Below are 26069 nucleotides of genomic sequence, written 5' to 3'. Positions count from 1 at the left end.
CCCCCAACTTGGATATCCCCTACAGGTAAAAGTTCCAAAAAACATGCAGTTTCATATCAGTTAGAACTTATGTTTTGACAAAAATCTGCTTTTGTGCAGAGCAGTGGATTTTACAAGGTAAGATCTTCTTTCAACTTATTTTCTATGTTTACATAATTAAAGAAGTATAATTTCAGTAAAGTGTATCATGGATTTTTTCAAACTAAAACAAAAAATTTTATCACTAACAGATGAAATGTTGTATTCTGAAAGTATTTCTATATCTTGATCTATTTTTCTACATGCAAAATTCCTGCGAAATCAACCAATTTTTTTACCAGTATGTAATTTGCAGAGTTTCCTGTTTTAATTTAGCTTAAACTTCTTCCTAAAGTGAATTTAGGGTAAAAAGTAACCTACCTTTCTTTATTTCACAAATCCAGTTATGACTGTATTCACAGTGCTCCATAATCCATGAAGGGTCTTCTGTGATTGTTCCACAATATTCAAATGCAGTATTGTAAAAATAATCCTTTGCTTTATAATTCACCTACAGAGGAAACACAACTTTAGTTTTTATTCTTATCGTACAGGAGAAAAAAGTTGTACTCTGTAAGGAATGAGAAGTGGTGCCAAAGTTTCAAACCACTTCTTTCTTTCCTCTTCTGTCTGTGCAGCCAATGTGGGCTATTAAAGCAATTATAGACACTACACAAGAGAAAAGAAGTGCTCTGAATTTATGCAGCATTTAACAGACTGTAGCAGCCTCATGAAAACTGGAATCAAATGAGATTATAAATAAAAAGCAGGGGAAAGGAACATGGCAGTATATCACCAGTGACTAATAAAAGTTAGGAGAGACCTTTCTCATGTATTTGTGACTTGGATAATCATCTCCGTAGCCAAACTTAGTCCTCTGTTGTAATCATCAGTGTTGTGATGGTATAACCTCAGGGTTTATTGACCTTTTCTTGTTTTTTTTGTTTGTGGGTTTTTTTCCAATCCAGTGTGAAGAATAATGATTTAGAGTTACCCAGTTGCAAGGTAGACATTTTTTGAAATTCTTATGCAACTTAAGTACACTGGTCATGGAAACAGCTCCAGCAGCAAAAAAGTCAGAAGAGAAAGAAACTAGCGAAGTGAAACACTCACCGGTGATCCGTCACTCCAGAAAAGCCCACCGTCAGGATCCAAACACTGCAAACCTATCCAGAAAGGCTGAGATGATGGCGATTTTTTTCTAGAGTGTGAAAAAAGTGTGTGGGGGAAAAAGAGGATATATATGGTTAGTGCTGCTCAATTTTACAAGGTATGTGAGACGATAACACTTATTGAAGACTTCAAATACAGCAGAAATTTTAAAAACAAAAAGTACTGTTGGTTAGCAAACTCCCATTGGCAAGTAAGTGAAGTTCACACCTTAAAATTTCCTACTTTGCAAATGGTTGTATTGAAAACAGAGCACATTGTTTTCTTTCATTGATGTTGTGATTAAAGTGTTCTTTGAGAAATAAAGTGTTCAGGGCTGCTGGAAGACACAATTTAGTTTCAAAATAGTTCAATAAACAAACTTAGAAAAGGGTCTGAAGGAGAAGCATTCAACAAATTTTCTTGTTGGGTTATTTTTTTCTGAATTTAAAATGTTTACAGATTATGAAAAACTTTGGGAATTCAAAAAATTTCTTTGAAAACATTACCCATCTGAGCCATTTTCTCAGTTATTTTTCTTATTATGATGATGAAAAACAGATAGATTTCCAACAAATTATTTCAGGAGCAACACAAGAATAATACAATTTATTACTATATAATGTGTTGTTACACCAAATTATCAATTATTACGGAGCTCATTTGCTTACTTTATTAAGTTTTCTATCACTGTTTGCTCTTTTTCACTTCTAATGGCAGCCAGGTCTCCTCCTATTTCTCTGCAGAAATCTCGGGCTTCAAACCATGTTTTCTTTTGGTTTCCTTCTCTCACAAAATCCTGTAGATGCAGGTTAGAACACCGTATTTACAATGTGTTAAACGTATGCCTTGTATACGCAAACCAGGAAAACTTTCCATTACAATTGTCATGTATAATATGGATTAAAAAGTATGCTAATTGGATAACCTTACATATCATTGATAGAGTGAAAACTGCAGTGATATTTGAACACTTGTGTAAAAACTTATTACATTTGTGCTATAACGTGCCCTTCTGTGAGGTTTAGATTCCCGATCTATTTGGTGCTCTTCTGTTTAATGAGTAGGAGTGTTGCAAAAACCAGTACTTACTCTGAAGCATGCATTAGTGCTATTGCTTGTATCCCAACCCAAGGGACATTTGGAATCAGGAACAGTTTCAGGAATAAGAGGAACAGTGACTTTTTCAGCTAATTTTTTGCAGAGAAATTTTGCCTTTACTTCACAGTTCTGAACATCCCATAGTCCAGCTGCATTTCCAGTCCTTAGGGCAACACAACCAGCTTCACTCCCTTTGTGAGATATAAAAAAAAAAAAAAGAAATGTGTTTTCCAGTGGTTCCCTTGACATTTTTACAACTCATGTGATTAATTTACAAAAGATTATTTGAAATATTAAGTGTAGTGTCCACTTAGAAGAAGAGCTTTGTAAAAAGAGGAAACCAGCAAGTCAAGTCATTCATCATCTGCCCTCCCCTTTGACTGCATGAACAGCCCCTTGCCTGCCTCTTTCCTATACCACTCATGGCAAGGATTTGGCAGCCTGTCACCAAGGATGGAAGGGATTTCACCCTTTCTTCTCAGTTTGATTTTGCTCTTGTAAACAACGAGGAGTCGGAAAAGAAATATTTTCATGGCAACATAGAAAAATCATAGAATAATTTAGGTTGGAAAAGATCTTTAAGACCATTAACCCAGCACTGTCAGGCCCACCACTAAACCATGTCCCTCAGTGCCACATCTACACATCTTGTAAACACCTCCAGGAATGGTGACTCAGCCACTTCCCTGGGCAGCCTATTACAAGGCCTGACCACCCTTTCAGTGAAGAAATCTTTCCTAATATCCAATCTAAAAGTCTTCTGGCACAACTTGAGGCCATTTCCTCTTGCCCTGTTTCTTGTAACTTGGGAGAAGGGCCCAGCCCCCACGTGGCTACAACCTCTTTTCAGGTAGTTGTAGAGAGTGATGAGGTCCCCCCTGTGTGTTCTTTTCTTCAGGTTAAACAACCCTAGCTCCCTCAGACACTCCTCATCAGACTTGTGCTCCAAATCCTTCACCAGCTTCATTGCCCTTCTCTGGACCCATTCTAGCAGCCCAATGTTTTTCTGGTAGTGAGGGGCCCAAAACTGAACTAGGAATTCAAGCTGCAACCTCAGCAGTGCCAAGTACATGTATCAAAGACGCTCCAGTTTCAAAGGCAGAATGTTTGTGGGTCATCATGGATGTGTTTTATCAAAGTTGGAAAACAGTTTAGAATTAGAACACAGGAAGTTCCTCAGTAGTATAAATTTAGTCCAATGGCAGAGTACCAGGCATTGCTGCGTTCCAGTTTGTGTACAGAACACCTTCACCAGTCACCCACTTGAAACTCCCTTGCTCTTCTTTGTCTGAGAGACCAATCCAAAAATACTTCTCAGAGCTCAGACCAGTAAGGCTGGTTAGGTAGGCTTGCTCATATCTGAAATGACAGGAGTCAGATGGCATTAAGCCTAGCTTTTCCTTAATTTTCCATTCTTCAGCATCCCAAAATTCACAAGATTAGAATGAATGGGGTCTCCGTTAGCCTTTTTCTTACATGGAAATATGTTGTTTAACTGGGTTTCAGATGCTAGCTTCAATAGCAAGTGAAGTTGTGCTATACTGAAAAGCTGCTGTTTACAGAGCAGAAATTGCTTTTGTCTGTCCTTTCAAAGTACTGTAAAACATCAATGTGTAAATTATTTTTAGTTAGGAAATCCATACTGTGCTTATCAATTATTTTTATTTCAGAAAAGGGATATTCTGTGGTTATCTGTTTTTCTTTTTTTTTCCCCAAAAGTTCTCAACTATTTTTTAAAATTCCAATATTGTTGCACCAGATATACAACTTTTAAGCTTTTTTTCATACCTGTCTCCTATACTTGTTAAATAACCATTGCTCCTTTCACAAGTTTTCTTCGCTTCTGAAAATGTTACAGAGGTATGTCCAACTAGGTAGCAGTAAAAACCATGTCTTTTCCAGCCCTGTCAAGAACATGTGAAATGTAGTTGCAGTAAAAAAAGGTATATGTTATAGTACCTGAACTTCAGTGAATACTCTTAAATCAACATATTTTTAATATAACCTAATGTGTTAATGTATTCATTTGAATTCCAGTGGACTAATGGAAATTAAACTTAGCAAACATTAAGTGCAGAAAGAAGATATTTCATGCGTATAAATCTCACTTTTTGACAACTAATAATGGATACATTTTTACTGCTAAAAATGTCAGAGGGACTTAGGACTCTTCTAAGAACAGAGACTGCATTTAGAATCAGGTGAATAAAATATTTCCTTGCTCAGAATCAAAAAGAGTAGTCTGTGTTATAGTAGAAATGCTGACTCAAGTTTCCTAATGTTTCAAGGCTAAACGTACAATAACTAGACTAATTAATTGCTTTAATTCATCAGCTCACCTAAAAGTCTGACTGAAGAGGTAACATGAATACAATTGAAAAGCAAAATCCTCAAAATTATGGGTGAATTCTAAGTCATTTTCCCTTTTATGGCAGCTATAGATTGCTTGCTGCACCAAAGAAAGGTAAATAAAATCTGTGTTCAGTATTTGGCTGCTGCCTAGTTCCATTGAGCACAATGACTCTCAACTCTGCTCCTTATATGGGCCTTGTGGGAAAGGTTACTAAATATAGAACAGTAGTAAATAGAAAAGTAAAAAGAGGGAAAAGAGAAGGAAAAAACCCTGAGTAAGATACAATAATTGGTTCAAAACAAATTCACTCAAAAGTGATTTTATTGTTTTGATTTGTCTTGAATAGTGAGATTTGTCATCGTCTTGCATCATGTCACATAGTCCTGAAATTGTTAGCAGTCCCTACTACAGCTTCAATAACCACACTTGGTTGTAGAACAATATAAAAAAATATGCAGAAAACCACAGTAATGGCTTTAGCCCCTTTCACAGAGAGTTCTGAGATAATAGACCTGACTCACATTCTCTAAAAATAAATTCAAAATAACTTTATTTTAAATAAGGGATTGTAGTGAAAATTATCACCCTGAATTTTTTGTAGAATCACACTTGTTAGGGAAGACAGAAAAAAATAGTTTCAGTGACAAGTGGAGTTTACGAAAACAATGGTTTTTGGTAACCAGATTCTTGGATATACTTTCTTCTTACCTTCAGGCAGGCAGGATCAGTCTTTGCTGTTTCAGAAACTCCTTGTAGTGGGCCCCTTCTGCAGATGTAACCTAACTTTCTGTCACAGGCATTGTCTGCCCAGTATCCATCCTAGTTGCAATTTGGGAAGAGGTGAAAAGCAGTGAGGCAGAACCTGTTTCCTTTAGAAACATTATTATTTCTTTTAAATATTGTTTCAATGGGACAATGAAGATCTGTACTTTTTAGTGAATTCTGAAGAGGTGAATTAATGAAGAGGTTAATATTATTCTAAGTGGCACTGGCAGGCTGTTAAAGTTTGCTTGGCATATAGTGTGCACTCACGATCAGATATGAATGTTCATCTAGTTATATATAATTTCATTTTAAATTTCATTTAGGACAATCATATGTCTGAATGAAGATACCACTCTCTGATTTGTTGCTAAGTTGAATTAAAAGAACCCCCTAGAAATATAACCAAAACTCAAATAGTACAGTGCTACACAAATGAAGAATGATTCACCTTTCCTGCCATAATGACACAATTTTCTTGCCCATTGACTTCATGGGTTGGTTCTCCAGGCAACCATTTGGTATATGTAACAGGAGTCCCATCACTCCACTCAAAGTACATTTGAGTTTTGAGGTCATTCAGGCCAATCCACAGCTCATCCACAGCTTCTAGAACAGAGATTCATCTGTGTTATTACCCAAGTTGAAACAGTCCATTGAAACAAGATTTTGTGGAAATGAGCTGAAATTGCAATGTTACAATGCAAATTCTTCTATATTGAAAGACAGAGGAGTTTATTTTAAATCCTAATTCACATTCTTCTTTCAAGAAGTTAAAAATGAGATACCAGTGGGAAATAAGATTCCTTGGCTTTATCAGTAAAGTCCATTACTGTATCTACAGCTACAAGGTGTCTGAGGCAGATAATCAGTCCAAATGCTGCAGTAACTAGAGCTGTTATTTCCTTCAAGTGATTTCATGCAGTGAAAAACAAATGAAAATCAAATTGAAAAGAATGAAAACAAAAATGAAGAAAGCATAATGATTCCTCTTGTGGTTTGTTGGTGTTTGAGGTTTTTCTAACCCATGTATCTGTGACCTTCCCTATAAATGTTTGTAATAAACGAGTAAGAATTATTTTATTTAAACCCTGTAAGATTTCTAATAATACAGTTCTGCATTTGTACCAAACACTGCCCTGTAGAAACACTCACGGTAGCCAAGCTGAGACAGTATGAAGCTATGCTCCTCAGGGTTGTGGATACTGGCCAGATTGCCATTGCTCTCATTGCAGGAAATTAGGGCTTCTCTCCATTCTTTGGGGTCTCTGTGAACCATGAAACAGTGACCTCCATAGGGTAACCATCCTTCTGGGCATTTAACAGGCTCTGCATTCCCTCAAAATCAAAAGATATTTCAAATTTTTAAAGTGCAAACAGAAGTCTAAAATAATTGCTGTTACATTGAAAATCAGTTAATTAACTAATTAGAATTAAAGTTATTACAAATAAGCAGTACTTCTATTCATTCCTCACACATATATTTTAGTCTGTGTGATTTTGCTCACTGTACTTTTACAAAAAACCTACCACGTTTTAACAAAAGAGGAAAATACTGGAGCCAGTGGTTACTGGGCTTCACTACTGTGAAGTATTCACTGTTGGACAGGGTAATATTTTGGAATTTCATATATAGTGTTTCCACACAATATATCCTACCCAGTTATGTTCTGCATATTTCATAAAGGCATTATTACTGTAGTGCAAGTAATTCTCTGCACACGTGGCTTCCCATACTGAGTCTCATTAAATAAATCAGAGAGAAGCGTAATAGAAAAGTGTTCTGAAGGAACTTACTCTTTTTTGCCATCTTTCTAGGTTGCAGGCAACACCACCAAGATGTTGCTTTGAGCCTACCAGTGCCACTTTGTCAAGCCTTCAGTGATAAACTTCAGTGTTTTCATTAGAATGCACTGCAGGAAGGATGAGGCATCTCTAACTATATTTTCATGTCCATGCAGACCATGACACTTTCATGATAGTGTACGGCTTATCCCAGTAAAAATGCTTCTGTGGTTACTGGGTACCAGGAACATTTTCAGTTTTTAAATATATTTGGCTAAAGAAATTACAGTATACTTTTTTCTGTACCCCTCATCATAGCAGAAGAACAAATTACAATGCCTACTTTTTAAAAAAAATTCAAATAGCCATTAAATATAATTTTAGTGACACAAATTCTGTCTTTATCAAAATGTTTTTTTTATTTACTTGACATACCTGATGAAAGAATGAAAGGATCCATTGTAGAGTTTTCCTTTTTACAGATATAGCCGAGTTTCAGATCACATGGCTTGTTTTCCCATTTAGCATCTCTTCTGGGATTTAGTACTGCACAGAGTTTCTCAGACTCAGGCTCAGGGCTTCCTTCATGGAATAAAAACCAAATTATTTTTATGTAGCACAGGTTTTATGTCAGCGACTAAAAGAACAACTTACATCCAGCCTTCTAATGTGTCAATTGTAGGGTCGTGACTTCACTGCTACAATTATTTTTCTACCAGAGATAAGAAAATGTAATTTAGAAGTACCCATCAAAACATTTCTTTAAATGCTTATTTCATAATTCACACTTTCTACCACATTTGATGGCAGCATAATGGTCTCAAAAATAAGACAATCTTGTAAGTTTTGTGAAAATTGTTGGGTTGCTCAGAAGAGAGACTGTACTATGTGCTGGTGGAAAGGCTGCATTAAATGGCCCTTTGAAAAGGTCATTTCTGCATGCCCTTTGGCAACTTGGATGCAGATTTGTGCCTTGCTGCAAGCAGAGCCTCCTCACAATTGCTGAGTGTCTCTCCTCTGCTTACCTCTTCAATGAACCCTCCAGGAGTTTCTCCAGGACCACGATCCCTATCTGGGGAATGGTCAGTGTTTTCCTCTTCTCAGAGAGGTCCACAGTGTGATGAATTACTTTTTTTATTCTCCCTCCCCCAAAAGTTACAACTTAAAACAATTTTGCAGTTAACTAGAAATGTGTATATGAACTCATGATCACAGTCATCCTGTGGGGATACAGGAGCTCTCAGTTGACCTGAGAGCCAACTCCTCTTCTCTGCAAGGCTTAAGGAATTTGACCAGCTCAGCAGAAGGTACAAAATCCTGTACCAGACTCAGCAGCTCTGGGTTTTTCCTTCATCCTTTGTGCCAGATAAAAGCAGGTGACATCTCTGAGACTTAGAAAGGCCAAAAGATGGACTATGCTTGGATTTATTCAGCATTTGCTGCAATTGATTGTTGCCATGGCAATCATTAAGAGGGCTTCAAAGATACAGGCTCTCTTGAATGTTGAAGAGGATAGAAGAGTAGAAAAGCATAAGAGGAAGACTTTCCAAGAGTGATGCTCACTGACAGCTGAGTCCTTGCAGGTTGCAGGATCTGATAACCCTTGTGACAGTTGTAAAGACACAGAGGATTTAATGACTTGGAGGCATTCCCAGTTTGCTACAGCTCATCTAGTGCTTTTTACTTTATCTGCTTCTGGTAGGAGATGAGACTATTTAGTTCTTCTTCTTGAAATTCCATAAGGTACATCTAGTGAAGGAAAGCATAATTCTCAGATTTTCCATCTCACATCTCCCATACCTTTCGGCTCCATTTCCTCATGTTCATGGGGAATACTACAGGACTTCAATTAATATGCATTCATCATACTGATGAGAAATATTAATTCCTAAAACTGTTAAAAAAGATTATTACCTGGTGCCCAGTTAAAGTATCTGAAGGGAATGCCACCACTCCACTGCCAGCCACTGTTGAGATTCAGGCTGTTAAGCCCAATCCAGAGAGAGGATCTCTTGCTGTCAATCAAATCTAGGCAACCAAAAGAATGGAATTCCGATAAGATTTGTTAGGAAATGTTCTGTATTTTCAAAGGTTAGAAGAAGATATTAAAAGTCTGCTTAGTGATTTCTAAGTTCAGTACAGAATCCATGTTTACTGGTAATAAACTCAAAGGGGTTTTTCTGTAAATAAAGGGTAGAGAATTGCAAAAGACTATTTTACAAAGTAGTTTATCTGAATTTAGTGCTATTCTACAGTTATATGTAAACAATAAGTTTCTAAATGGAAAGACTGAATTGCTATTATTAATACTGTTACAACTTTTCTTGATTGTGATGCAATTGACATTGAACTTTCATCCTACAGAATGTGCATACATCCAGAAAGTCTTTAAATTTTTAGGAGTCTTCTGTATAAAATTTGCATGGTATTTCCAAAAAACTATTTTATTAGATATACATGAAGATATACATGAAGAATACTGATTCATTAACATGTAAGTCATATAATGACTGCCTCCTAAAATGTTGTTTCTTCTTCTAAGGTCCATTTCTAGAGCCTTTCTGGTGTTTTCTGAGCTTGAGCTAACTTTTGCTTAATTATCTGGAAATTCTTAAATAATAGTATAAATAATTTCAAATGGCAATTCCACAACTTACAGAAGTTCCACCTATAAAAAGTTTAACTTACAGTAATTTTGCTATTTCTGATTAGTATATATGTATAATATACATGTGGTTTTTTACATCAGTTATTCATTGTAAAGTGCTTGAAACCCTGAAACCTTTGAAATCAGTTACAAAAAACCTCTCTGACACATTTTTTATTGAATCTTGATTATTAGTTCACCTCTTAGATACATATGTTCATGTATCTCTGTAACACTGAGTAATTCTGCGTTCTGTTGCTGACAGCTCTTCCTTGCTTGGTGCCATGTGAGAGCTGACTGGTAGTTTATCTGGTAGTAGGTTCCTGTCAGAGGATCTGTACTCCAAAATCTGTCATCGTCTGTGTGAGACAAAGGAGATTTAGTATCTCAGTTTGTAATAAACATTTTACACAAAATGTTATGGCAAAATTCTACTGCAAGTTTACTTGTGAAATGACACTCTGGAGCAAGCAAGTTAGCTTGATCTTTGTTAAGTAAAAGAGGGTTTGCAATTTAAAGTAGCAGAGATGGACCTTCATTCTTTATTTTTTACTTTCCTCTTCAAATTTTATAATCTCCAGATAAAAAAAAAATTGTAAAGATATCAATAAAGCAAAACTGTATCTTGGTCGTTGTCTACTCTGAAATCCTGTTCAGCAGATCACAGATTATGTCCAAGTTTATTCTTGGCTGAAACACAACTGAAGTACAAACATTTCCAGTAATGGAAACTTTGCTTTTGAAATTATGCCATCACTAATTACATTTACGATTCTACAGGCTTGGAAGAGAACAGCTGGAAAGCTTTCCAGTGGAAAAGAACTTGGAGGTGTTGTTTGATAACCAGCTGAACATGAGCCAGCAGTGTGCCCAGGTGGCCAAGAAGACCAGTGGCATCCTGGTTTGTATCAGGAATAGTGGGGCCAGCAGGACCAGGACAGTGATTGTCCCCCTGTACTTGGGGGACACTGGTGACACCTCACCTCAAATATTGGGTTCAGTTTTGGGCTCCTTGCCCAAAGAAAGACATTGAGAAGGGCAAGAGAGTTGGGGAAGGGTCCAGTGAGGAGTAGATGAGGAGCTGGAATTGTATTTGTTGTCTGGCATGTGTTCTGGAGTTTAGAAATTGTCTTCTGAGAGCTCACTGTTAGCAAAACTCTTCCCTGGGCAAGTACTGAAATAAGCTGTGATTACAACTTGTCCTAAATTTTGCTTTTGTTGAGAAAAAGATATTAAATTTCTTGAATGTTTATTAGAGGAAATGTTTTCTATTTCTTATTGTGTTTATTTTTTGCTGATTCACAGATTTTTAACATTCTTTTTTAACTGTAGACCCAAACGTTAGTGATAATGTCCCATCAATTTTATAATGCCAAATACTTCATGTTTTCTAGTTTATATAGAGAGGATGTTATGGGATTTTTCAAGCTACTGCTTGCAATATTGCACCAGGGAATAATTTTCACCAAATCAGTCAAAATGATGGTGGTAGTTGGCGGTTGTGAGTGAGATGAACCTGATTTCCCAGTGCAATGCTCCTATCAAAATGACAAATGCTGATTCTGTGGTATCACACTGAAAAATTAGCTTTGAGGCAGCATTTTTAATATCTTCATTAACATCGTATTTTGGTGTTCTTCATCCTGCACCCCAGTGCACATACTTTTATCTGTTCATGTAGCTTTATCTTGTAATGTATTCTGAAACGTTACAAGGGAAATGCTGACAGTGCTACTATTTCAGTAAGATCTTTGAGCCAGTCTTCTTATTTTATGTCTTTCAGAAGACAAAATGCATACTCCCATGTACTGTAGACTAATCTTGTTATACAGAACAGGGCTTTGTTTGGGTAGAAAAGGTTATACTACTGCTACCCCAAGTATCAATGAGTATTAGTCTGTGAATAGAGTCTCAATTTTCAGGTGATTCTATGCTGAAGACAGTCATATTAAAGCACACTGCTCTTTTCCTGTGTGTTGACTACTGATGGACACACCCAGACAACTTTCAGCCTGACTACAGACTAATAGCAAACAGATTAATTTTTCTGTTAGGAATATTATGTTGTGAGAGAGACATTTTTGAGCAAAATTAGGTCATTATAAGGTTTTTCCTTTCCATATTATTGACAGCATCTCAGTATTGATCTAGTTACCGAGCAATGTTGTGTTATAATATTTATGTCAGCATGTGGGACTTACTGGCAGTTGGACAGAACCCATACAAATGGTCCACGTTGAAGTCGGGTGTTGTTGCACACCAGAGCAAGCCATCTGACCTGCCAGCAGCAGTGCACTCGACATACCATCTACCACTCAGCTGGAAGGGGAAGGTACACGGAGCTCCGTTGGAATTTCCTAACAGTGTAAACAGATCTGAGGGGGCAAAGATAAATTTTATTACATGTACATGAATCTACATATCTGTACACTCCATAAGACTGCATGGAGAAAGCATGGCAAGTGTTACTCCAGTGTAACAGGGAAACTGCTGTCACCAGCAGTGTCTTTCGTGAAAGTTCTTGGTAGGGCTTGCAATTTACTGTTTCCTTTTGGGGTACATCATCAGCTGTAACAGCTGGAAATAGAGCAGTTTCATACTGTAGCCAACTATGAAAGAACTGTAGAGATTTTTGTCTTATATATTTAAATATAATTTTCTAAAAGTAGAAATTGTTTTATTATGTAACTTAATTTCCTATCATTCATTAAAAGTAAGCCATTGATTTAATTGTTAAATGTTGCGCAATTCTTGGCATCTGAAATCTTGTAGAGCAACTGAAGGTAGCATGCATGGAATTATTTCCTTACATTTAATACTGGTCTATTACTTAGAGATTTTTACCTTTCTTCCAACAATACTAATGCAGTCTCAGTAGTAAGAGTATACAGTTAAATCAAGTGCTTTGATTATAGTCATAGAATGACAAAATGGGTCAGGTTGGGAGGGACCACAGTGGATGATCTGGCCCAACCTCCCTGCTTAAGCAGGGCCATCCTAGGCCATATGGCATAGGGTTGTGTCCAGACAGATATTGAATGTCTCCAGTGAGGGATACTCCACAACCTCTCTGGGCAATCTGTTCCAGTAGTTGGTCATTTGCACAGTAAAGAAGTTCGTCCTCATATTCAGGTGGAATTTTCTGTGCATCAGTTTTTTTCCACTGCCTCTTGTATTATTGCTAAGCATCACTGAGAAAAGTGCTAACAATTAAAAATAACCTCCACCTTTGCTTTAAAAGTAAAGAAAAAATAAAGCACATTTTTTGCATATACTGCATGCTGTCTGAACCTAAGCAGCTGTGTTTCTCCAGGATGGAGATACAAGGATACAAGCCTGAATATGTGAACTAATCATCCTCTAGTCCACCATTGCCTCAGGGGGAACAGGTGATGTTAGACTAAGGGGAGCAGAAGTCATAGAACCATATCTGTGATGGCAAACAAACGCATTCAATAAACCATCAAGGTTAACCTTTAAACTTTACCTTCATGGCCTCGAGAACACAAATCATCCATAGTTCCATAGATCTTCCATTTATTCATTGTCTCTGATCCTGTTTTCAGCACAATGTTTTCTCCTTTTTTGCCAGCACTGAGAAAGAAATCTTCCCCTTGGATTGTCAAGGTCTCATGTCTGCATTCCCATTTCTGGAATTCACTTTTCTTGTTGCATGGGTACAGAGAAATTTTAGCATGGTTTTGCTTGTAGGGCACTCCCAAACATTGTGCAAATGCCACGCTCATCAGTTGATGATCAGAGACCCACCTGAATTTTTGTAAGTCAGTGTTTTTCCTGCACGTGGCTGTAGTGACTGCCTCAGAACTCTGAGCACTTAAACAGAGCTTAATATCCTCATTGTATATTAAAAATATTTCACCGTCTGTAAAACAAAACAGTCAGGATTACTGTATTTATGGTGAGCACATGGTGAAGGAGCTTGTGCAGAGAAAGATGAGCTGTTGATTCTATGCTGATCTGAGTCATGTCAGGAGACTGCAAATATGAGTCACATTTGAAAGGATCAAATGGTATTTTCAAGACTTATTTCATTCTGGGAGGGAAAATAAGTGCAGTTCATGTAACCACATGTAAATACAATACAGAGAATTAAGAATACATAAAACACATTATGGCAACTTCAAAAATGTCATCATTATAATGGAATTTAATTTTCTCCCGAAATGCACATTTCATTCAAGATTTCCAAAAGAGACCTTACTGAAAATTTGTAAGTTTGCCATCACTTCATGCATTATAGATTTAGCTCATGTCCCATACACTTCCATGGGGTGGCATTTGTGCTTAAAACAGTTAAATAAGTGCACCTTCTGTGACTCTTGCTCCTTCTGGAATTGGCATGTTCTGTTATGGTTTGGGGGTTTTTTTTAGAATTAAAAACCTGAGTAATGGTGACTCATTATCTTGCCTTATTCCAGTATCCTTTCATTAGTATGTCCATCATAAGAAGTCAACACAATTCACACAATCAAATCACAAACATTCTCACAAGAACTGGGCAGCATATGGATGTACAGATGCTACAGGTGTGGGCCACTGTGATAGTGCAATGTGAGTGTTGAATAACATGCTTAACACTCTCAAAGAGTTGCAGGCAGCCTAATTTAGTAATCCTTTGAAACAAGTATCCCCTGCTGGTAAGGACTGTCCAGAACTGCAGCTGTACTATCGACATGCAAGGTAGGTCAGCCTGAGCACACAGCTGCATGCTTTTCAAAATTCCAGGAAGCATACAGCTTCCTGGGTATGGTTTTGGGTCATGAGGGATTGGAATTTGGACTACAAGGAATATTCTAGGACCTATGGAACAGAAGGGCTAAGCTTTACCCTTCAGTTCTCTGGACCTCAAATCACTACCTGGAAACAGAAATACAGCGTTGTTCCCATATCCATCTGATAGAATAAGACATAAGGGACAGTGAGCTACCCCTCCAAACACTAAAGTAAATTTCTAGAACTGAAGGATGTTAGGGCAAGCCACTGTTAAGTAGTGAACAGAGGAGAAAGTGTCTGTAAAATTCTGGGATGCTGTAACAGAAAGAATAGTTCTTGAGCCCTCACAGAAAGTCCCTGTATTACTTAGATCAGCTCAGTAAAACATGGAAGTGCCACTTCTGCAAATCTAAATTTGAGGCTGAGACCTAGTTTCTTCTTTTCTTGTCCATTTTGCCAAAATGTTTTAAATATTATTAAATCTTTAATTTCTTACTGCTAAATAAATAGGTGCTTAGTGTAGTCCCCTAAGTTTCAGCTATTGTCCCTCATAGTATTTTTGGGACCAATAATACAAGTTCTTGCTGGAAACTGTGAGGTTCCTACTTGTGGGTTTGGTTCCCAGCTCACAGACCAGGTAGGAGACCCCCTTTTTGCACAGGGCAGTGCTGGCGCAGCTCACATGGCACAGCATCTGCTTTTGCAGCTCACATGGCACAGCATCTGCTTTCACAAATCTAATGAAGTGAAGGATAAAGAAAAAATGTCCTTGAACATTGTCATCATCCTTACATCAAAAGGGAGCTGTGATCTGTCTTTAGTCAACTTCAGAACCTTAACTATGCCTCTCCTCCTTACTCTGAAAGCTGTAATGGTTATTCCAGGGCTATTCTTGACTCCCATATATTTCTAATTTTTTTTTCCACTGGCATCTGTGTAGCCACAGTGTTACATCTTATATCAATCCACAAGTTCCATCTCATCCCACACAATCTCATGCTAAGGCTACACATAAAACACCCTATTTAATTCCTTTTTCTTTTTGATTTTTTCTAATTCAGTCACATATACAGACAAGGACTATGGAGCACCCTGTGAAGTCCATCTACTTCACAGAGCAGACATAATCAATAACTAATTTTTACCCAAAAGTCAATCTTTATGCACTGATTCCCAGCTTTACCCCTTTTTTACTCTTCCCAACTCTTTTAAAGGAAAAAGAACATCATTTGTATCTATCTTTTATAAGTTCCTGTGGATCACTCCTGTTAGGACAAATATGAAATGTAGTCAAGCTGTGTAAAAATCTTAAAGAACCTGAGAAACCAGCAAGACAACAAAGATGCCCACTTTCACATCCACTTTTTCAGAGGATAGGAAAAAATAGACTCACCAAGTGTCTGAAAAGCAGTACAAACAAATGAGAGAAAAACTAAGACTGTAGAAAAGGTCAAGTGTTTCATTCTGTCTTCTTATTTGCAAAGAGATGAGCTGAAATTGGTTGCTGCAGTGGAGGTCCTTAAGGAATCAGTTGGTGCTGGTTCCTTCTCAGTTTTGGAGATTTTTAGTTGAAAGAGAAAACTCTGGCTCTAAATAAGGAAATATCCTGTCACATGTGGTATTTTGAAATCTATAAATAATTACAAAATTCAGACTTTGCATCTGAAAGTGAAATTTCCATCCATTCAAATGCAAGTGGCAAAGTTTTAACAGTTCAACATCGTTCCGATGAATTATTTTTAACATTCTTGGTTCTGCTTGAAATTGTAACATTCTGACCCTCAAAGACAAAGTAGGGAGTGCACTTAAGTGGAAGTATTTTAAATAAATACCTAGGAAACTCAGAGAAAAATATATGCAAATTTCTCAGGCAGATAAGTCTTCACTGCTACAAATGATGTTTCATTTGATGGAGTGAGCAATTTTAACTATTTCAGTGAAAAATTAACCCAGACAGGACAATTTAATTTTGCTTGGTGACTTGACAAACTGGGCACTATGTATATACCTGGCTTTTATCTACTCTGATTTATCAACTAGTAAAGCTACTCTGCTGTTATTTCATGTGAATTTATCTTAGAAGAACCAATACAAATTAGCCAAATCTTTACAAATCCTTCTGTTAACCAGTGATTTTGGCAGAAAAACTCTTTCAAAATTATTCAATCCATAAAGTACAAATGAATTTTAATATCTAATTTTTCCTTTATACCAAGTGTAAAATGAGACAAGGAAAGAGGTCTTTTTTCAAACTTTACAAATGAGCTTCCGTCCTTTATTAAGTGAAAATGAACTTCAGCTATGATGCAAAATGCCCTATTTATTTTGAAGAAAAAGAAGGAAAAATATTCAGCTGAAATTGCCTTTCAAATTTTTCTTGGCTTTATTATGTAGACAAATCTCACAATACTTTCTGCAAGGGCAAAGCATCACTTAGTGTGAGAGAAGTACAGGGTCTTCAGAGCTGTGTTATCAATATCAAGATTTTAAATGATGATATCATTTTGGAATTTTTTTCATCTGTTAACTCTTTTCATTTACTTTGCCTTTATTATTAGCCATCAAACAGCACTGAATCCAATTCAGTCTCAGTATTTACAAAAAACCCTAAAACATGTGTATATATTATAACTTATATGAAGGGAAAAAAGAAGGTGTAAGATCAAGAAGACTATCAGTAAAAGTAGTTTGAGTACAAGATGTCTTTTATTCCTTATCTTTTGCAATATGTTTTGTTTAATTGCCATATCTATAAACTATCAATCCAGTGCCATTTGACATCCCCTCTATTGTTCTTATGCACTTTCTAAAGGTTTGTTTTTCCCAGAGATCCCTGAGATCTTTTTTCCTTCAGTATGTCATAGACAACAGAGAATTCATAGAAGGCTTAAACACCACAGTAAACCTCTGAAACGTTTCACACCAAGGCACTATGGTGTGCCCCACTGCTTTACTGGCCTGTAGCATGGACATAGTGCCCAATTGTCAGTTTATTTATCAGAGAGGTGGAGGATATTAAGCAAAGACATCCTAAAATGAGCAGTCAAGTGAAATAAAACCAGAAATGGATTCTCCCAGCTTTATTTGGCATCTACTTTATTTTATAGTTTATTTATGCCTTTTTTAGTCATGTGCCTTGTTCATGTTTCTGTGTTTCCTCCTGTTAGCCTCTCTTTTAAGGTAGATGACTCATTTGGTCACTGAACTGTGTAACATCTCTGCATGCTAAATTAAAAACACCAAAGTATTATTATGTAATATATAGATCATTTATTGATATGCCTCCATGTTCATAATTGATAAAAAAAATTCAAAGCCATAGAATAAGACTGTTTGCCAAGATTTACTTGTTTTGCAAAATCCAAGTTGAAGCCATGAAGGACAAGTATTTGCATTTCACTTGTAATATTATCACAAGCAAGATATATATTTGTGTAAAGAGTGAAGACAGGGACAACAATGGGGACAGACAGTTCATGTAAATCTCTGTTTGTTCCAAACACCACTTTACTTGAGTAACAGTGTGCATGCTTCAGTACAGTATGGTTAGATATGTTCAAGGTGCTGGCATTAGGGCTGAGTACTCAGCAAAAAGAGTGCTCAATATTAGTCTTGACTCTGTATGCACTGCTGCCACAAATCTCTAAATAAAAACAACACTATGGTATTAACTCATAACATTTAAATCTAAATTCCCACTAGTTCTGTTGTTTTTCATGTTTGCCTAATTAGCCATTTTGTGCAGTACCAACTTAATCAATACCTGAGAATATTTATTGAAGTGCACAGAGCAATAGTTCTTCATCCTTACCAAAGGAATAACTGCCAGTTTTACTTCATAGTAGAAGTTACATGCACCTAATAAAGACTAAGATTTACTTTGTTTCAGCTATATTTTTTTAAGCTTAACCATTTAGTTTGGCTGGTTTATCCCATCAGACAACACTGTGTTCATTTTTTTCTTTGTTGCTGGCAGAATCAATTTCATTGTCCCCTCCAGGTAGGGCATGGCTGCATTCTATCTGTCTGCTGCACCACCTCTCCTTTCTTGCAGTGCCACTTCGAGTTTTGATCTTGAATGCAAAATAAATCATGAAGCCCATCCCTAATAAAATTATGAGGACCAGAGTGAGTAGTATCCACATATTCAGGTGACCATTGGCTTTGTCCCTTTTGGCATCTGTAAATAAATACAAAGCAAATAGAAATTGATTTACTGTAGCCATAAATAAGTATGAAAACTATATTTTCCCCCTTTTTTAATTACAAGGGTTAAAATCTATCATATTGTCTCTGGGTCAGTCCTCCTCATTGATTTTAGCATGCAGAAGAAGGAGCAAGGAGGGGATGATCAATTTACCAAAGCATTTGCTTATCCTGGGATGCCCTCTGTCCTGTAGGTACTGCTATATTATGCTGGGAAAGAATTCAATGTCAACTAAGTAAATTAATCCATATAAATAAATATATATAAACCAAATAAATAATATTAAGTTAATTAAAACCCCAAAGTTTTTATTTTCATGTATCTTTGAAACAATTTGGAAGGAAAAAAAATCCTACCTTCCACATTTGCAGTTGCTTTAAGAATAGCTGTCAAAGATAAAGACAAATGTTTAGTCAAAATCTAAAAAGGTCACATTTTTTCCTGACAGTTTCATGTTAGCAAAAGGTCTGGTAATCTGCACATCATAATTTCTCCTGGAAACACAACTGCTAAATTAACAGAGATGAAAATGTGTGACAGATATTTCCTTTAATAAAAATGCATTGTTTTGCATATTAAAGCCCTCTTCTTGCTTCTTTTTTTAAAACCAAAAAGTGTCTAAGCACTGGTAGTTTCTGACTGCTTTAGATGGACTGCCTTTTCTCCCCTGATTAACAAACCATGTTAATCATGGGTCTGATTCCTGCAGAGACTGGGAACGACTTGATCAACAGTGAGTGTTCCCGTACTGCACACAATTGCTTTGAGACCCAGCAGGCCTTAGTTTACCAAAATTCATTTGCATCTGTATTTAAATTTGTAAGCGCAAGTTTTCTTGTGCGGCTTTTCCCGGCTGTGCACAGAGGGCGCCATCTGCAAGGTTTTTCCTGTGCGCTGGATGTGAGCTGGTGGGAGTTGGGTGGAGGCCACGGCAAGGGTGGATCTTCCCCATGGGCAGTGGGACCCCCAGGCAGAGTGGGATACAGCAAGAGCTGGGCTGCTGCGGCAGCAGCAAAGCAATGCATTGAGCTTTCCTGTGTTTGTGAGCACGAAGGAAAAGCAAGAGTTGAATTTGTTCTGTGAAAGTATGCAGAGCTGGCTGTAATGGAATGAGTATTTAGTTGTGCTGAAACACTGTTCTGCCGGAGAACCCCGTGTCAGGGAATATCCTCTGTACTTTAGCTTGCATGTCGGGGCCACTCGCAGTCAAACCCGTCAAACAAAGTGTGTGTTGACAGTGAGTTTATACTTAATGACACATCTGGTAAGAAAGAATTAGCATTCAGTAGTGTCCATTGCCTGACTACCAAAAGAAAACTAGGAGTTTTCCTAAAAGCAGGATTTTCCTTTTCAGAACATGCCCTGAACACTGCCGAACGCTGCTGTGACTGCTGCTTCCCGCCTCAGCTGCAGCTTTGCTTTGGGGCGAAGGATTGAACCTCAGAAACATCCTGAACCTCAGTGTTGTGAAACAGGGCAGGAAATCAGGCTTTTTTTCAGAATTAACAGTTAAACTTCAAAATAACCACATGGCTACTTGGCTCAAAATATTCTGATATTTCTACTTCCTGACCAAAGCAGATGGTGCTCAGTTGCACAGAAACACAATATTAAAAAAAAAAAAATGCTAACCAAAACACTTCTACTCTTTTCAAAGGTCACTATATGCTCTCTGGATCATGCTTCCGTTCTGTTGTTATTTAAATAGAATTGCTTCATCCATCTCCTACTGGAACAACATGTATCACAGTACAGCAAGAGGAAGAATAGCAAATTATTGATGCAGCCCTTGTTCCACAGAAAGACAATAGGAATGTTTGTAGGAAAAGATGGGGTTAGTAGGAAAAGATGTGTTTATGTTGGAGAGGAACAAAACAACAGAGTTTAAATTTTTTTTCAGAAAATATTGATAATTTTTAATTATTAATTGAATATTCATCACAGAATGTAAGCAAATCTGAGGTTATGAAGCAAGGAATCATGAATAGGGCAAACAAAAAAAGGATAAGTCAATATAAAAATATTTTTGTCTGAACACTGTAACAGGTGATAAGCAGGACTGTTTTATGTTGATCTTTTGTAATGATCATATTGTGCTAGTACTACTAAAAAAACCCTTAAACATCAAGAACAAATATTAAAAAATTCACTTACTCTTTGGCTTCTTACAAATAAAACCCTTTTGGGAAGAGCAAGGAAGGATACTCCAGTAACCCGTGGACGCAGACAACTCCACGCAATAATCAAGCTGGTCCTCTGAGGGGGTTCCTTCACTCCAGTTGACAAAGTCTAAGGCACTGTTGTCTTGCCAAAGCAGTTGCCCTAATGTTGCAAATGTTACTATCAATACTAGTAGGTCCACATGAAAGGTCTTCACCTTAGTGAATATTAAGGCAATATTACTTTATTCAGCCTAATAAAGCAATAATACTTTCTTCAAAAATTCCATCTGCAGTTGTTTTCTAATGCATTTGATTTGATTGTAATTAATTCTCTTCTCAAAAAGGGTGTAATTGCTTTTCCACATTATGATTTGCAGATTTTTCAGTCATAACTTAGTTTTAATTTATATTGCTCCATATTTTTGTCTAGGATACTAAAGTTTCAAACTGAAAAAAGCTAAATCTATGCTTTTTTATTCTAATTTCTAAATCATTATTTCAGCAGCATCCAGTGAAAATCAAGCAACTTTTATTGCAATACTTAAACATATGTTTAGTTAAAATTAAAACTTTTCTTTTTTGTATAAACTCTGAAAGAAATTTTTGATGTTTCAATGAGCTGAAAATAATCTAAAATAAAATCCTTTCTGACTGTCTGTGGATTGATACCAATGTTTTTTTCCAGATGTGTGTTTTCCACTGCACTCTTTAGCCAGCAGCCTAAATTTCTCCATACAGAGACAGAGAGAAGCTTAATGCTGTGGGTTCCAGCTGGACACCCCCAGCTCCTACATGGGTACTCCTCAGACAGAACATGAACCCCACTGGGAAAGGCTTTCTCGCAGACCAGGAATAGGAGGTGTCCTCAGGGAGGGCTGAGGTCAGAACTTCTACTGTACTTCAATTAGTTGCTTAAAAACAATGTGTCTTATTAATATTTTTGCCCATTTAATAAAGTCTATTTATGTTTATTTATAGTACTTAGAATAGTTACCCTTTACATTTCTGTAGATTCCTATCCAAAAGCCACTTGTCTTGCTTGTGTATAAGTCTGCATGTTCTACTAAAAAGTTGGATTCAGTTGGATCTTCTACAGAAGTCAACATACCACCTATTAACAAAACAATAGAAGATGATTGGAGGTATCTCCAACATAGTTACAGCTTTTGAGATAGGGTAAAGTTAATAATAAAACCTCTCCTGCAGGCAGGGAGTAAACAAGTGTTTGAATAGAAACCAGAGAATCATGTCCAGCTGTAGAGGAACAGCACAGACAGTGACTGATGTCATCAGAACTGAAAGACATGAAAGCACAGTGAAGATGATGATTTTTAAACACCAGGCAAAATGCACTATATTTTCAAGTGATTGGATGATATTTTTTAATAGGAATTATGGATGATTATTCATTTGCTCTTTGAATTGCTACATGTCATCCTGTCAAACCACAAACTGGCAATGGTGGTAAAGTAAGAGGGCCAAGAGGAGCTAAAAAGATATTAAACAAAGGATCCATTTCTTTTGGGCAGTATAGTGCTTCCTTTTCTCTTTCACAGCCTCCTGAGATAGGGATGAGGTAGGTGATGACTCAGCAGCATAGGTGAAAGAGTGCCAAGGTGCAGCTCCTGGCCTTGGCCAGGACCAGATGTCCCCAAGGAGGGGGAGGGAAATGTTTGCCTTCCTCTGGCTCTGTAGTCTGCCAGGGAGCCTTGCTGGTCAATCGAGGGCTTCCAGGCAGCACATGCAACCCCTTTCACATCACAAAAAGGTGATATGTGTTAGAAAGGAGTGATTGTTATTATGATATTTACTTTGACTATTGTGTAGGGCAAAATATGGAAAAGAAGGGATAAGGCCAGAAACAGGTGTTTTGCTTTGTTTTGTTTTGATTTTTTTTTTAATTACATAAAATTTTAAATATTACTATAAAGAGAAACTTTGTGAAGGAAGAAATATAACGAGAAACAAGCACAGCTGAAAAATAAAACAAGGAAATCTGATCACCTTAAGTTCAACATAGCTGAAAAGCACAGAATGGTGGGAAATAAATGAGACATTTATTTTCCTTTTTTTTTAGTATTTGTAGATTTTGCAGTATTACTTTTCAAGACTTTTTTTAAAGTCTTCTTTTTTATGTCAAGATTGAAATCCTATCTTTGGGTAAAAAGAATAATTACCTGATTGAATGCACTGAGTCACAGACTGAGCCCAGCTCATTTCATTGGCATTGAAGTAATAGCAGTGGCTTCGGAAAGGAATCCAAGATATGTGATCAGATTCGGGACATTTTCCAATATCCTGTGGGGGATCAGAAGGAAGTACGCCTAGAAGAAATGAGATATTATGGATACTTTCTTTCAGTAGGGATTGCAGTTCTTCAAATATGAAATCAAGTATTAAAAACACCTTTTCTTAAAATACTTAAAATATTCTTTGGCACATAGTGCTAGAATTATCAGTGACTAAGTCAAGACTGACTATGAGGAACAGGAATACTCAGCAGCAAGTGGATGACTCAATGTGAACCTGGACTCTTCTGTGTTACTAACTGAATCAGACTTGAACTGTCTCAAGGATATTTGAGTGTTCAGAGATTTTGGTTCTAGTTTATGTTGTTATAATCAAAAAATTTGTATAAATAAAAGAAACAGTAAAAAGCAGAAAAAAAACCCCAACCCCCAAACCAGATAACTCCCAAACCCTCAAGATGTTCAAATAAGTTTGTTTTTAAATGAAATGTCATCTAAACACTAGTTTACTGTGGAAATTTCCCATTTAATATTTTCCTCAAGATAACAATCCTTACATAAAATTTCTTTCACTCTGACAATGCATAGAATAATTTGAGGCTCACTGAACGTTTATGTAGTAGCTCCTCATTTTCCTGCAAGCAATGATATTATGGAAAGAAACAGCAACATTGTCAGTTAGTACATGTGTTTTTAAAGCAAAAGTTGCAAATTAACAGATATGAAGTTCAAAGTATGGCCTGGAAAAGAAATTAAAAAAAAAAACCAAACACAAAATCATATCAAAATAAACTCTGAATTTCCATTAAGTCTGCGTCACTAGAGCTAAAATGTGTTACTGTATTAGAAATGAGAAAGCAAAAAGGTTCAGTCCCATCCTGAGGTTTGCCTATAGCTTTAACTGTGTAGTATTTCTCAGCGGTACCCATAGAATCCCTAGGAAGTATGAACTTTTGTTTGGACCAATACCAGACTCTTTTTTTATTAGATACAACTCTCCCTCCTTTACCCAGTTTTTAGAATCTTATAGAAATGATGTAATAATCAGTGTATGAATGATGCATATATGTTGAAGAAACCAAATTTATTTTATACTGAATGGACTTCATTTATTAGAGGCCTTCCCACAAACCCCCTGTCAGCGAAACATTTTACATTCTAGACTTCATGTGAAATGCTTAATGCTCCCACAATCTCTATGAGCTGTCTGCCTGCTCCCAAGGCAGCTATCACTCCAGTCCAGTAAAATGGCAATATCTTGGCTGGTGAATGACAACACCATCAAAATAAAGTATTGTTCTTGCAAAATAAAGGTAATGACATTGCATACTCAGGCTTATTATTCCTTTATATGTACTTAGAATTTTATATTTCAGTCAAAGCAGATAAAGTAAGGTTTCTGCCATAAAACCAAAAATCACCATAGCTTACCCTCAAATTTTTTGCAGAGAGGAAGATGCTTTTCATTACAAGATGCTGTTTTCCAGGCCCCAGAGAGCTTCAGATAGACACAGGCTACTTTCTGTTTTGGTTCTCCATAGTCCCACTTAGAAAAGCTTATTTTCTCTTTATCGGTCCATCTATAATAGCCAGGATTCTAAAATTGAAACAGACATTTAACATAATTTTTCTACACTCTTCATCTGCTGTTTCAGGTAAATGGAGTTACACAAAAGCACATTTTCAAAGTGATATATACACCTCAGTTTGTATATCTGTCCTAGTACTGTTAAAATACTGGTTTAAAATACTGAATCAGGATTCGGCAACATAAAAACAAGACACAGCAGTATGCCTCCCATGCTGGGAAACATGAAATCCATGGAAAGCTCAGGTGGAAAAAGGTCTCAGGGCTGGTTGTCAAACAAGCACGTTAAGCTCCAGTGGAGTTTTGAGGAGAAACATTCAGGAGTAAACTGCAGCTATCACTATGAAAAACCTGAGAAAATTATTACTTTGTAAGGAAGAAAAGATAAATATGCAGGAGCAGAAATTCTTGAGTCTATGTTTAGTATTACTTTCTCCCCTTTTTTGCTGATAGTAACCCAATCATAGCATTTAACTGCACTAACTACAAATTTATTAATCTTACCACATTACTGTTGAGCCCAATCCATAAAGGCTCTCCATATTGCACTGCCTGCAGCAGCAAGAATATATTACTGTAATAATCAAAAATGCTGGCAAGCTCTGAAGATTTCTCCTTGCAGGCTTTTCTTGCTTCTTCCCAATTCATTTTAGAAGGAATGATTAAATAGCTGCTGTTACCATAATGGATGAAATCAGAATCTGGAGCACTTGTGGAATAAAACAGTTCGGGCTCTGTTGGAAAGAGGTACAAATTTGAGAGGAAGGGGAAAATTACTAGCTGTGAGATAGCAGCATCACTTTTGAGTAACATATGAATATAATGCATCAAGTAAAAGCATTTCTTATTTGAAACCCAGGAGACTTACTTTAATGGTAATTTGGAATTATTTTAAACTATAGTGTAAATAATGTATTCAGGAATTAGGGGGAGGTAGAAAATGAGCTGTGTGTATCTATAGACATACACTGACCAGATGAAATTATGTAAATACTGGTCCCACCAAGATCCTCTGCCCAGAGTTTTCCACATCCCCCACCCTCAGTGCAGGTGAAGTTCCTCCCAGGTACAAGCACAGGACAGGGTCTCCACATCACTTCAGTCTCAAAATAGGGGTGAATTTCATTCTAAGCAAAGTTTGTGACCCAACTGCTACATGTAGGATGAAGTGAAAAAGGAAATTGCAGTTGTGCCTTAAATTATATATGTGGAAACAGAAGGCAAAGGCCCTAGAGCCAGTGATGGGGACAGAAAAAGGGACAAAAAGTGTCTTCGTGTTCAGCTACTGCTGAGGATGCCCTGGCAATTGTTTTT

General features: G+C 36.8%; 2 protein-coding genes across 3 annotated transcripts in view; both read right to left on the bottom strand.

Moving 5' to 3' along the window:
- Positions 1 to 16125, bottom strand: part of LOC127477655 (macrophage mannose receptor 1-like) — a 32178-nt gene extending 16053 nt beyond the window's left edge. Inside the window, exons 1-15 of one of the 2 annotated variants that reach the window (XM_051802278.1) lie at positions 15943 to 16125; positions 13303 to 13698; positions 12017 to 12190; positions 10016 to 10174; positions 9083 to 9196; positions 7604 to 7750; positions 6539 to 6721; positions 5835 to 5992; positions 5330 to 5440; positions 4057 to 4172; positions 3479 to 3627; positions 2260 to 2459; positions 1839 to 1966; positions 1132 to 1219; positions 400 to 529 (exon numbers count right to left, since the gene is read on the bottom strand). In XM_051802278.1, coding sequence (XP_051658238.1) covers positions 400 to 529; positions 1132 to 1219; positions 1839 to 1966; positions 2260 to 2459; positions 3479 to 3627; positions 4057 to 4172; positions 5330 to 5440; positions 5835 to 5992; positions 6539 to 6721; positions 7604 to 7750; positions 9083 to 9196; positions 10016 to 10174; positions 12017 to 12190; positions 13303 to 13698; positions 15943 to 16012 — 2323 coding nt within the window. In that variant the 5' untranslated portion in view covers positions 16013 to 16125. The remainder of the gene's footprint in view (positions 1 to 399; positions 530 to 1131; positions 1220 to 1838; positions 1967 to 2259; positions 2460 to 3478; positions 3628 to 4056; positions 4173 to 5329; positions 5441 to 5834; positions 5993 to 6538; positions 6722 to 7603; positions 7751 to 9082; positions 9197 to 10015; positions 10175 to 12016; positions 12191 to 13302; positions 13699 to 15942) is intronic. The other variant, XM_051802279.1, reaches the window with a different exon arrangement.
- Positions 16126 to 17803: 1678 nt separating this feature from the next.
- The window catches only part of LOC127477659 (macrophage mannose receptor 1-like), a 30697-nt gene continuing 22431 nt past the window's right edge, over positions 17804 to 26069 (bottom strand). The window contains exons 23-29 of the mRNA XM_051802304.1: positions 25260 to 25489; positions 24599 to 24764; positions 23096 to 23242; positions 21913 to 22029; positions 20911 to 21078; positions 19113 to 19142; positions 17804 to 18729 (exon numbers count right to left, since the gene is read on the bottom strand). Of these exons, the coding sequence (XP_051658264.1) occupies positions 18485 to 18729; positions 19113 to 19142; positions 20911 to 21078; positions 21913 to 22029; positions 23096 to 23242; positions 24599 to 24764; positions 25260 to 25489 (1103 nt within the window). The 3' untranslated portion in view covers positions 17804 to 18484. The remainder of the gene's footprint in view (positions 18730 to 19112; positions 19143 to 20910; positions 21079 to 21912; positions 22030 to 23095; positions 23243 to 24598; positions 24765 to 25259; positions 25490 to 26069) is intronic.

This window comes from Manacus candei, unplaced genomic scaffold (genome assembly GCF_025592945.1).
Source record: "Manacus candei isolate 608988 ecotype Guabito, Panama unplaced genomic scaffold, ASM2559294v1 h1tg000056l, whole genome shotgun sequence".
Lineage (NCBI taxonomy): Eukaryota > Metazoa > Chordata > Aves > Passeriformes > Pipridae > Manacus > Manacus candei.
The sequence above is the reverse complement of the archived record's forward strand: the minus strand, read 5'-3'. Positions and strand labels throughout refer to the sequence as shown.